General features: G+C 49.4%; 1 protein-coding gene across 1 annotated transcript in view; it reads left to right on the top strand.

Moving 5' to 3' along the window:
* KIAA1755 (KIAA1755 ortholog) overlaps positions 1 to 13,293 on the top strand; it is a 435,570-nt gene that overhangs the window by 376,299 nt on the left and 45,978 nt on the right. Inside the window, exon 20 of the mRNA XM_069652397.1 lies at positions 8,261 to 8,377. Within this exon, the coding sequence (XP_069508498.1) occupies positions 8,261 to 8,377 (117 nt within the window). The remainder of the gene's footprint in view (positions 1 to 8,260; positions 8,378 to 13,293) is intronic.

Genomic DNA, 13,293 nt, shown 5'->3' with positions numbered 1-13,293 from the left:
CCATCCACCATGGGCATGCCCCCCAGCCAAGCCACATGTCCCCTTGCACCCCCACCCCCCAGCACTGTGGGGCACCTGCCAGCAGGCCCCCAACCATGTCCCACTCATGTCCCCTTGCACCCCCACCCCCCAGCACTGTGGGGCACCTGCCAGCAGGCCCCCAACCATGTCCCACTCATGTCCCCTTGCGCCCCCACCCCCCAGCACTGTGGGGCACCTGCCAGCAGGCCCCCAACCATGTCCCACTCATGTCCCCTTGCACCGCCACCCACCTGCAGGCCCCCACTCATGTCCCCCTGCCCCCAGGTCCTGACGAAACGCAATCATGGCAGTAATGGGCAGCATACCCAGCACAAACACCCAGCCAAGGATTGCATCCACCCACATAGTAGATGCAACTACATGATACAACCCCAATGGCAAGTATGTAAATGAACACATGTCCGTCACACACACATACACAATGGGTGCAAGTGAATGTCAAAACCCATATTATGATATGCATGAAACCAATGAGAAAATACCACAAATGTAAGTAATAAATATATGTATTAAAGATGAAAATGAAGTAAAGAAATAAAACACACAACAATGGGGATGACAAAACAAATGGTCCATGTCAGAGAACTAATAGAAAAAATCAAAAAACAAAGGAATCCAAAAACTAATGTAGTCCAAAGAAAAATAATGGGGGGAAAAAATAAGGAAAAACCATTGCCTCATGTGAACACAAATATAAATCCAAAATTTTTTTCCAAACATCAAACTATGTACAAGAATATCCCAGGGTCCATGAGCCCAACACCATAAATGAAACCTACTACTACTAACTAATGAGAAAAATATATACAGAAAAGTGGCCATTGTCCGAGCGGTCCAAAAAAAACTTAAAACATAAAGGAAACCTAACACTAACTAACTAAAGAACTATATACAATGGCAGCGGGCAAGTCCTGCGGCTCACTCTGTGATGTTGCCGGCCAGGGCATCATCGAACTCCATGTCGATGTCCCGGAGGCGGGACTCTGTCCTGGCCCCGAGGTCTCGCAGGGACAACCCCGTGTCCACCTCAAACTCCCTGCGAGCTTCCTCGAGGCACTCAGCCCGCCTCAACGCCCGACGCATGGAGAACTCCGCCCTGACCATGGTGAGCCGCTCCTCTTCCGCCCGCTGCCGCTCCGCACCTATCCGCTGGACCAACTGCTCCCACACGGAAGACACTGCCATCCCAGGGTTCTCCTGCCCTCCGGCCGATGCCTGCCCCTCTGATCTTGATGGCCCCGAGCCATGATGCCTCCCACGTCGAGCCTGCTGCTGCCTCCGACGCCACTGCCTCTGCCAGCACGACGGCATCCAGGCTGATGGAATCCACCGATGCCGTCGTGCACGTGCCCTGCCAGATGATGCCGGCACATCCTCCATCTGCAGGGGGACAGTTGCTGGTGTGTCCACCCCTGCTGGACCTTCGACTCCCGACTGTGGCAGGGATGGGGTCCCCACCGAGCTGGCTGCGTTGGTCGGGGCAGGTCCACAGGGGGCCCTGGTGGCATCTGGGCCGGAAGACGGCATGGAGCACGACTGGCGCATAGCCCCCACAGAGGAGGAGAGGGTCGCCAGAAGGCCACACACATGTAGGAAACCCCCGACCATGGCGGCTCCCAAATGGTTCACGTACGCACGGTGCTCTTCGTGATGATGTGCATGCTCCTCCCGGGAAGCATGCACCTCATCACGAATGCCAGCCGTGCGCAATGCAACACCAATCAGGACCCTCTCCACACGGCCAGGGGTCCCCTCGTCCGCAGGTAGAGGAGTGTCAGATGACATGGACATCTCCCCTACCTGCGGACGGGCCTGGGATGGGGCATCCCTGCTGGTGCATGGTGGTGCAGTCACAGTGTCAGGGACAGTGACATGCACAGGCACCTCCACGGCGACCTGTGCTGCCTCCTGCCCCTGGCCCTGGACTGCACCACTTGCACCAGCGGGGATGCCCCCACCAGGCCCCATGTGTGGCTCAGTAGCGGCCTCCTCCCCCTCTGTGGAAACCACCAACCTGGATGTCTCCACGCAGTCTTCCGCCGGTGCAAGCCCCTGTGGGGGCTCACCCACCCCTTCCGCTGCAGCCGTGGCGGCATCCCCACCGCTCTGCTCCACAGCGCCTTCTCCGCCCTCTTCTTCACTTGCCACTGTGTAGAGGGAGACATAGAACACAAGCATCAGGGTACTGTACAATGGTCCCCTAGACAGGAAGCAACAGCAGATGAGTGGCACTGTCATACATCACTTCCATCATGTCCCTCCACAACACATGGGTCAGTGCAGGCAAAACACATACAGTAACAGGCATGGCGCAGGCCATGGACATTGGCATACATGACCAAGGGACTCATGATTCATACAATGTTGGTTTCAAACTCACATGCATCATGGGTCTTTCCATCACATGCACACACCTCACCGTAGTTCCATCCATCTGGCCTCGTGCACCACAGACGCAGTGGATACAAGGATGACTAGGCTGCATCAGTGAATCTGAACATTGTCACAGACATGTGTCATGCATCCATGGCGGTTACAAGTCACAGACACGCAGGTCAGACACACACACATGGACACCATACGTGTACATGGGACCAGCACCCATCCCTCACCCCCACCCATGTCCAGGAACAGAGACTGCCATGCTTCCATGTGTCCATTCCGCACAGAGCCCCCCATGTTGCAATAGAACACATCACTGTACTCACATGCCTGACCATGATGTCCCTGCACACACACATACGTACATGGCCTATGTCACACATACAGGCAGGTATCAGACAACCAGCACACTGCAACATGCCCTGTCTCACACAGTAATGCTTGGCCACTTACCGGCCAACTCCAGATGGGTCTGCCTCCGAAGGATCTGGGCGTGGAGCGCTGGGTCTACGCGTTCCAGGACCCTCATCTGGATGTCACTCAGGCGTGCCCGGCCCCCCTCCGCGAGGCGCCGGGCCTTATTGAGGGTCCTGGCCCTTAAGTCCTCCCAGCGCTTCTTGATGTGCTTGATGTCGCGGGTTGCCACCCCCTCCGCGTTGATGGCAACCACTACATCGTCCCAGATCCTCTCCCGCCCTTCCTTGTTGGCGCGTGGTCTTCCGAAGAGGGCATCATAATGCCCCAGGACATGCTCCACCAGGACACCAACTTCCTTCTCACTGAAGCTGGTGGTCCTCTGCCTCTCTGGCTGGGGGTCGCCACTGGTCTCAGATGGTGCTTGCCCCGACATGGCGACCCCCGAGGCAGGCGTGGGTGGGCAACTGGGTCCTGGGGCTGGGCTGTGGAGCGATGGTATCCCAGTCGGGAGTCTACTGTTCCAGCAGGGGTGGACACAGCAACTGGACCCCTGCAGATGGCTGATGTGCAGGCACCAAATGGCAAGGCACGGTGGCAGCAGGCAGGCAGGCAGGCAGGCAGCAGCAGATGACACGTGGGAGGCTGCTCGGGGCACTGGGGGGCAGTGATTCGGCCTTCTGGGCAGGAGCGTGGTCTTCCATGTGTTTTCGCGTGGCCAGCTTGATACGGACTGATTTGGCACGTGAAAAATCTGCACGTCAGCGTGTAATTCGAGGAAAGGCCCTTAGCGCGTAAGCGCGTCAGCACGCGTACGCGATTTCATTGGACCAAAGGCCCTTACAGCGTAAGCGCGTCTGTGACGTTTTGCGCACGGGCGTTGCCCTGGCAGGGCTTGGCGATCCCACGTGCCTTTATGTTCTGTACGTGCTTTTCGTGCGGTGCGTGTGTTTTCCATCCGTTGGGGTTCACACGCTATTACTTCACAGCGGGTGTTGGCTACGCGTTCTACTACACGCAAGGCAGACGGTGAGTGGTACCCCGCTTTTCACGCGAACCCCTGTAGTAGCCCGCTCCCCCAGGCCCGATCGCGTGAAAAAGTTCACGCGAACCCCTGTAATACACGTAGCCCGCTCCCCCAGGCCCGATCGCGTGAAAAAGTTCACGCGAACCCCTGTAATACACGTAGCCCGCTCCCCCAGGCCCGATCGCATGAAAAAGTTCACGCGAACCCCTGTAATACACGTAGCCCGCTCCCCCAGGCCCGATCGCGTGTAAAAGTTCACGCGAACCCCTGTAATACACGTAGCCCGCTCCCCCAGGCCCGATCGCGTGAAAAAGTTCACGCGAACCCCTGTAATACACGTAGCCCGCTCCCCCAGGCCCGATCGCGTGAAAAAGTTCACGCGAACCCCTGTAATACACGTAGCCCGCTCCCCCAGGCCCGATCGCGTGAAAAAGTTCACGCGAACCCCTGTAATACACGTAGCCCGCTCCCCCAGGGAGCGTACCCAGACCAATCGCGTGTAGATTTTCTCGCGCACCCCTGTAATACACGTACCCAGGCCAATCGCGTGTAGTATTTCTCGCGCACCCCTGAAATCCACGTACCCCGCTCAATCGCGTATTTGACTTCCCGCGCGCCACTTTTTTGATGCGCTGGGACTCTACCGCCTGCCTTCGTGTGGCGGCCGTGTTTCAGCTTGTGCGTGTCTTTGGCTGTGCGTGGCTTTGCCCTATTCGATTCCATGAATACGTGTGGTTCGAGTGCGTGTGGGCGTTCCGTCTGCTTCCCTGCAGTACATCCCCAGTTACGCCCTTATTTTCGCGTGTTAATCCCCATTCCGCGCGTTACGCCCCATGTCCCGCCCACTTTCTGGTGTGTGCGCTGAGGTTGTGCGCTTTCACTGTGCGCGTCGCGCACGCCTTTCGCGATGTTGCAGTGACTTGTGCGCCATGCATGGGTTTGGCGCACATCCCGCGGTGAACACGCGCAGGGACTTCCATGAATCGCACGCGTGCGCGTGCGCCTGTTTTTTTCCGCTTGCGCATGCTTGCGCATGCTTGCGCGAAGATTTTCGGCGCACGTTTGTTCCATGAATCGGCCCCTCAATATATTTTGGCAAAAATCGACATCCGTGCCGCCTGGTCAATGTGCTGGTTGGTAAAATCTAACAGGTGGGTACGTATAACTACTTGGGGTGGCCAGTTAGTCCAGTGAAAAATGATTGTTGTTAAAAATAGAAAGTTGAGCCTCACCATTTTGACGGATACATGTGCGGAGGGGACTGCTGGTTATAGTATGAAAGGGGTCATACAGATCTATAAACAATGCTTTTGTCCCATGGTCTTGTACAGTATGGAAGTCACTTTTAGGGAAAACTTGGATGGGTTAAGATATTAGAGAGTACATTTTGAAAGTGATTGTTGGGACTTCCACGATGCGTTCCAATGGAAGCAATTAGGCTGGAACTAGGAATGACCTCCTTGGTGGAACAGGCAATTATGAAGAGGGGATATTATACATCAAGCCTAGGAAGAACCCCACTTGCCCTCTGTTGAATCTAATGGAAGATATAAAGAAGAATGAGATGGATGGATAACTAATAGTATATAGTAAATTAAATTAAAAGCTGTTCCAAACCATTGGTTGGCCCCCCGATTGGGATATGGAGTTTCACCAATTTAAGCTAATTTTCTACAAAAAAGTAAGACTTTGGGATTGAAATGTATATTATAGTCACCTAACCCCGATTAAAATCTTTCCAAGATCACGTTAGGTCTTTCATAATTATTTCAAACCCCAAAGGTATTTGTTGATAAGTCCCTCCCCTGCTTTTAGAAGATTTATTTTACTTTTGAGGCTGAACCAGTTACCCAATCTAGCAACACGTGGACCACAATTGGGTCTAATTCGAGAGAAGTGAATTTGGAGAATATGCAAATTTGCACATATGTTGGAGACCAATGGGCACGTCATGACAGAGTGTCAAATGCTGGGAAATGTATGTTTGTGTAATTTGGCTAAGTTTGTATACGAATATGATGTAATCAATTCGAAAGAATTTGGCAGTATTGTATAAATACCAGGAGTGTCCCCTTGCACTTGACTTTGTACAGAATATGTCACGAGTGTAATATGGCTTTTAAGATTTCAGGAGGATTTGTATTTAGTGGAAAGATGCATCTTATGGAAGATTTGGTATAGTATGTGACATAGGATATTTGATCAACTGTCATTTTGGTGATGGTAATGTTAATATTTTTGTGGAATGTTATCTAAATGTCTGTCTTGTCATTATGAATATTTAATTGGTGTGAAAAGTTTGTATGAACTAAAACACACACAATTGTTTTTTTTTACAAAATGTAGTTTATTACAAGGTTGGGGGTCTCTTTGTACAACTATATGTATGACACCCAATTCATTTTCAATTTGAAGACTGATGGGATGAGTGGCACTAGCTAATTTGCTGAAGACCTTACTGTGATCCAGTGCAGGAAGTGGTTTAATCATTTCAAGAAGAGGGGCCCTGGCAAGATGGACATTCTTGTAGTAGACTCTAAAGGGGGTTTTTGGTCTTTCAGCTGCGGGCCAAAAGTGTTGGCTGTGTCTGTTTGCACAGTTATGCTGGTTAAGAACATACAAGTCCTTATTGACTCTAGTCTCTTTCTGGCGTCCCACATGAATGCAGTACTGTAGGACGGATTCTTTAACCTTTGTTTACTCAGAAGAGTTTTTCCACCTGGGGCCAAGTCAATATTGCATTATTAGAATCGTATTTAACTGGGTCTCTCTAAATATCAACTAGGTAGACTCTGGCACGTTCAGATTGATCTCATGAACATGCTCCTTTATGTCTGAAACACTGCATGGACTCCCAGTGGGGGAGGATCATTTAAGACCCCATGTATAATACACAGTGGGCCTCATTACGAGTTTGGCGGTAGCCATGCCGCTATTGGTGGCATGGCTGCTGCCGAAATCGCATCCGGGTCCGGGTCCTCGAAATGAGGACTTACCGGGCCATTCCGAGGTCGGAAGGCCCAGTAATTCCTCCCTCTGGGGACCCGGACATGGTCCTTCCCCATTCCCATTTCAGCCCCCATAGCGCTGAATGGGAATGGGGGGGAGCAAACAACGGGCCATTACGAGATGGCCCGTTGTTTGCTCCCTCTTCCCCTCGTGGGACCCGCTCTGCACGTCTGGTGAGACCAGACGTGCAGAGCGGGTCCCGCGAGGGGAACTCGGAATCGGGCGGTACGGGGTTGACGGCACCGGCACCTTTACCGGTGCCGTTAACCCTGTACCGCCCGACTCGTAATGAGGCCCAGTGTGTTGTATGACAGGAGTCAATGTTCATGTGACATATCTAAAGAATACTGCTTTCCTTGTTCCTTGAAATCCGCTTCCTCCATCCTATTCCAAGTCTCTACATTTAGATGGAAGAGCACGGGAGGAGGCTCTTTTTTAGTTTGTGCTGCTATGCCATCCTTTTCCTCTCTCACTGAAATCCATTTCCAACTATATTCAGTTTTTAGGGGAACTAAAGAGCTTCCTCTTTCCTAAGTAAGTGTAGATTGCAACCTGCTGAATGAGTGGGTTAACCAGCGCTTGGAGGCCACCTTGGCGGTGACAGTTCACTCAATAAACCTCTGAGTGGGGAGTGGAAACGGATAAGGGGAATAACCAATACTGGCAGTAAAAGGGTGGATTGGAACAGAGTTGAGGTGGTATGGCGTCATGACGTTGGGGAAAAGATGTTATGTTTGAAGCTCCAGGCGACCTACACTGTATACCAATCCACCCTTGTACTGCTAATGTTGCTTATGACCCTTCAAATCTACCCCTGCTCAGTTCCATACTCCAATCCTTGATGCTCACTCTTCTCACCATACTCCCATCCACCTGCCCTCTACACCAATGCTCATCACCCACCAATTCCCAAACCCCTTCATCCCTAATACTATTATTCCAACCCCACATGCTGTGCTCCAATACCCGTTTACTTCTCCTCTCCAATACCTACTCCAAGTTTGACCTTGCAACCCCCTCTACTCCTTGTCCCCCCTTTCTCCAATTCCTCTGTCCCTAAGCCACACCCCATTCCTTACTTCTCCACCACCCCTCCCTGAACCCTCCCTATTTCTAACCCCCCTCATCCCTACTCCAATCAACACCTACTAGATTGCCTTCACCCATTTATGTATTGAGTACTGATGTATGCGTGCCACAGCTCACGCACCCTCAAATGTGTGAGTGTTAGCAGTACCGTTGAGCAAATGTATTTTGGCACACAAAACCCACAACAAGAATTATTTTCGGGGCTTGAACTGCAAGTGCATATGTGAAAATGTTTTCTTGTGACCTGGAGGGGAATATTTGGGGACCCCATGTTTTGCTAATTCTGCTTTTCTGCAGAGGTTCGCCGGCAGGAAAGAATCTTCTCTGGCCTTGGCTGCAAGCCCTTCACAGATATCCAGCCGAGCGAAGCAGCCATCAGCGACAGAGCAGTCACCTGCGCACACTCAGGGAAAGGTAAGCCAGCAGCTCTGTCTTGTCTGCAGGGTGCTGGCCACCCCTTGGTCAGACACCCTGGCGGTATTCATGCATCCTCTTTAATTACTGCCCCATTATTCCGTTTCTGAGAGTGGTGTCACCTTACACTTCAGTACAGGGAATGCCAATCATACATGGTGTCTTTGTGAATGTTTCATTTTCACATTTCATTTGTGTGTATATACTTGTTGTCCAATCTTTCTTCCTCTTCGAATCTCTACCGTTAAACTTCTATTACTCCTACCATCGTCTCGCAGCATCATGCTATCTATCACATACGCTCTTTGGCTAAAAACACAATGGGCCTCATTCCGAGTACGGCGCTAACCAATGGCGCTATTAACGCCTTGGTTGACGCCGTACCCGGACCGGCAGCGCCTTGGTGGATGGCGGAATTACCGCCCCATTCCAAGGTTGGCGGGGCGGTAATTCCCCATTCACCAAGGCTCATCCCCATTCCCAAATGAGCCCCCATAGGGCTCAATGGGAATGGGGAAGATGCAAATAACGGTGACCGTTCATTACGGTCACCGTTATTGGCTGGACGCCCCTTTGCGCCCTCGACTTTAACACCTGCTCAAAGCAGGCGTTAAGGGCGAGGGCGCAAAGGGAACCTCGGAGTATGACGGTAAGGGATTACCGCCACCGGTCTCGTTAGCGGTGGCCGCTATCCCTTACCGCCATACTCGGAATGAGGCCCAATGTCTATGCCTAGCTACCAGCACCCCCCAGTGCTCAGATACCACCCCAATTCAGTACATGACACTGGGGAATAGTTTGCGATGCAAAGATGAACGTAGAGTCTGTGATGCATACACCTAGAGCACAGAGGCTCATTTTGTGGCCATCCAGATGTGTTGGACTTCAACTTCCATTATCCCTGATAAGTGGGTGGTTAAGGATGGTTGCAACTGTGGTCCAAAACATCTGTGTAATCAGGTTCTGTGTTATTTCTCCATTTTCTGTTTACCATCATCTTCAGTAATGAGTAGAACATGCGCAAATACACGTGTTGCCTGCCTATCTAGACAAAATGGAAGGCATTGATTAAGCACGCAAGCATTTTCAAAGTGTTCAACGAAATGCTTAGAGAATCCAGTGAAGTGCTTGCAGAAGACACCTGCTTAACCCTGCTGGGGAACTGCTAGGTAAACATCCCAGTTGCCTGGTGTTTGAAGGCATGTTAAGTAAGCATGTCTCTTTGTCTAGGGCCCTTTCTTGTCTGTAGGGTTGAATCTGTAAAGCAGAAAGATGCAGTGATTTATTTTGCCTGTTGGTGTCACTGTTTCAGTATTATGATTTTCATACTGTGCGAACAGCAAGTCTAGATTTTTAAAGACAGGCAGTGTTTTTTTAAAAGCTATTTGCCGTTAGTACTGCACCACAGACCGCAGTAAGAAATGTCATTACAAGCGAAAGATTGTTAGCAAATAAAAAGGGTGCTTTACACATGGGTCATCCGTTTCCTTTACCCTCCTCTGAAGACTAATGACACATTCAACACATTCAAACTCCATCAACCAAAGCAGAAGTAGTCAATTTTGGACAGAAAGACTTTGCTCACATTGCCATGTCCAGAGCAGGATGAAGCAAAGGCTGAACGGCAAAGAAACAAAACACAAAAGTAAAACGCACCGCAGAGCAGGGAAAGACATGTATGCAAAACACCCGTGAACGCTTAGCCCCACGGAACCTAAAGAAACGATGTACGTGCAAGATCAGGGTGAGTTTAACATAGGGGCTTAATAATTCCTACCACCGTGCCTTTAATCAAATCTGAAGTCCAGTCACACAACTAAGAAAATCAAAAATTGCTTTTTCACAACTCCGGTTGAAGCGTGACCTAGGGGATTCTTATAAAAGGTTGAAAAACTCGGGTATTTCATCAATCTGCCCCTTGCAGGCATTTTCCAGCTTTGGATGTCAGAGACGCTCTTGCTGAGTTGGCAGCAAAAGCTGAACTACTGATTAAAGTTTTCTGCATGATCAAACCCACCCTTCTATAGTATGAGGAGGAGGAAGGGGGGCGCTCAAGCGTGAAGGCACTTGATATAAATTAAGCCAGGTGGCCATGAAGAAGCAGATTTTGCAACGTAAGCATTCAAGCATCGTTCTACACACACCCTGTGATGTATATCACATGGAGATCTAACAGGTTTTTCCAGTTATTGGAAAATCAACTTCACCTAGATTGAAAAATCACTTGTCTACATCCAAGGCATTCACACTCAAAACCCTGCCGGAGGGCACCAGACACAAGATTGAAGCCAGTTTCAATGAGATTCATCTCCAAGACAATGATATTGCTATTCAGCCAAAACCTCGCTAACCCAAGAGGTTCACGCACATCCGAATACGGCCGAATACGTGTGTACGATGAACACTGAGACCTGACATCTTTTAGGAGGCAGCCAACTAAGTGGTTAGGAAGATATCCTCTACTGCAGCCCCAAGAGCTTCTACAGAATGACTGTGTTCTCCAAAGTACCAACAAACCCATGAAGACCAAGTCGATCTGTAATGTTTCTTTGTTCTTGAAGCAGACGCTTCGTGTCCCAAGCACAAAGCCAATTCCGATAGACCAAGGAATCCCCAGAAACATGCAAGTCTATGCAATCTAGCTGTAGGCCTCCATAAGATCCTGGTGGCGAGGCAATAGATGGAAAATGGCTGCAGACAACTCAGAGTCCGGAACCATGATTGCTAAGGCATCCTCGTCACCCCGCCTTCTAAAGAAAACTGGGAGCGGGGACAAAGGAGTAGCAATAAAGGAGCATGTTGAAGCCTCCGTTAAGCTCTCAACGGTATTCAACATACAATCACTACACTCTACAGTCTTCCTCGAAATTCCAGTTGTTGACCACATTGTATGTCCAGGAAGGAACTTTGTGTGGAGAGAAATGTTATTTCCCAAGTATTAAGATTAAGGTTTCCGGTGCTCTGGAAGACTTTCAGAATAAATGCCACTGAGTTTGTTGATGTAGTTGGCTACCAAATCAGTATCCCTTCTAGGATTAGTAGAGTGCTACTGAGCACCATTTGCCAATCTCTTTGCAGCTCAAAATACAGTAGCTCCCAGCTACGTACTCACCAGATCCTCTCCTCTACAGATCCTCCCCTTGCATAGAGGACACCTCTTGCGTGGCACCTCAGACTGACTGTCTTGCATCTAACTTGCTTTGAACTTGACGATAAATTCTGATAGTCCAAAAAACCCTTGTATTCCCAATGTTCGGATTCAATAACCAACACACTCCATCTCAGTTGTCCAATCCAAAAAAACAAAATCTCTGCATCATAACCGCCCCCCTGTTGGAAACACACAATGCTGAAGTGTCTGGTACTAAAATGAGCCAGAAAAATGCGACTCGAAAGGCCAAGAGGCCGATAATTCTTGTCAGACCCCTGCGAGGGGAGATGGTAACCTCTGAACCTCTAAGAGAACTTACCTCCCCCTTTATGAGCCTCCACTTATCCTTCAGATGAAGATGTTCCACATTTCTGTGAGCATAGCAAACCCAAAAGAAATTCAAAGACTGGATCAGTGCCATCACCACAGTTTGCAGTGGAAAATGAATTGATCCTGTGCTTGAAATGTGATTCATATAGTCAAGAAAATAATGAGACAAATTAGTTTTAATTTTAATTTTATTTATTTATTTATTATTTGTAGGGTGCTGAGACAAGAGGCCCAGAGGCATAAGAGTGCTAACAAGACAAACAAACAGATAATGAGAACCTAGCCGATCTAGACCAAGAAATGAGTAATCAGAAACTAAGCAAAAGACTCATTCAAATAAAACTATCTTTACTCCACATTTGAAATGATTTAGGGAGGCACAACACCTAAGGTCAGACGGGAAAGCATTTCAACACTTGGCTGCTGTGTGGTGAAAAGCCCCCTGGCTGACGATGGTCAAGTTGCATCTAGGCACGTGCAGGAGATGAGTATTGTTTGATCTCAGCCTGTCTGAAAGATAAGCTGCACTTTGGCCATAAAGACATTTATGTGTACAGGAAAGCAAGCAGAAAGTAATCCTCATGTCGACTGGGAGCAAGTGCATGGCTTTCCCGGCCTCAGAGATATGATCTCTGTTATCCAAGCCTTCTACAGCACGAACAGCACTGTTTTGAATAACCTGGGCAGGCATGGAGGCCTTTCCCAATAGCATGCAACAGGCTTGCAACAGGCTTGCACAGTAGTCTAATTTGACACGATGATAGCTCTAGCAATGGTAGCACAGTTGCTATGCATCAGAAAAGGTCTTAGATGATAAGCAGCTTAATGTAATAGGAAGATGAGGATACCAGGCTGTTCACGTGGGCCTTCATATTAATTTCTTGATCATAAACAGTGCCCAACATTTTAACTGTAGGCAGAGTAGCAATGTAACAGCCTGCTATCAGGAATTCCCTGTACTTGGAGTCAAGCTTCCTTAGCCTCGCTGCTGTGCCTGCTATCATCAGCTCTGTTTTCTAACCATTGAGAGCAAGACCATTATCCAGAGCTAAATCAAGGAGTAGATCACATTAGTAGTCTCCGTGTCTTAAGCATAGTTACCAGAGAGTGCTATTAAACACTGAGTATCGTCAGTGTAGTTTGCATATAAAAATCTTTTGGCATCAAGAAGATCAAACAGTGCCTTTGTGAAATTGGTGTGTAATGCAAGGCATAAACATAATCGCTGATGAAGCCCACATGCTGCCTCAAAATCATCAGCAATGGCATTGCAACCGAAAACTCCGGCTTTGCGACTAGACAGAAAGGACTTGACCCAATTAGCTGCTGCAGGTGAAAAAACGGCAGAATGTAATAGCCTATTGACCAGAAATCTGCGATCTACAAGTTCAAACGCTGCCCATAGTCCCAACAGCATTAGAAGTGCAGTTCCACT

This window comes from Ambystoma mexicanum, chromosome 3p (assembly GCF_040938575.1).
Source record: "Ambystoma mexicanum isolate Mex_15411 chromosome 3p, UKY_AmexF1_1, whole genome shotgun sequence".
NCBI classification, from domain to species: Eukaryota; Metazoa; Chordata; class Amphibia; order Caudata; family Ambystomatidae; genus Ambystoma; species Ambystoma mexicanum.
This window is presented reverse-complemented; position numbering and strand designations above follow the sequence as displayed.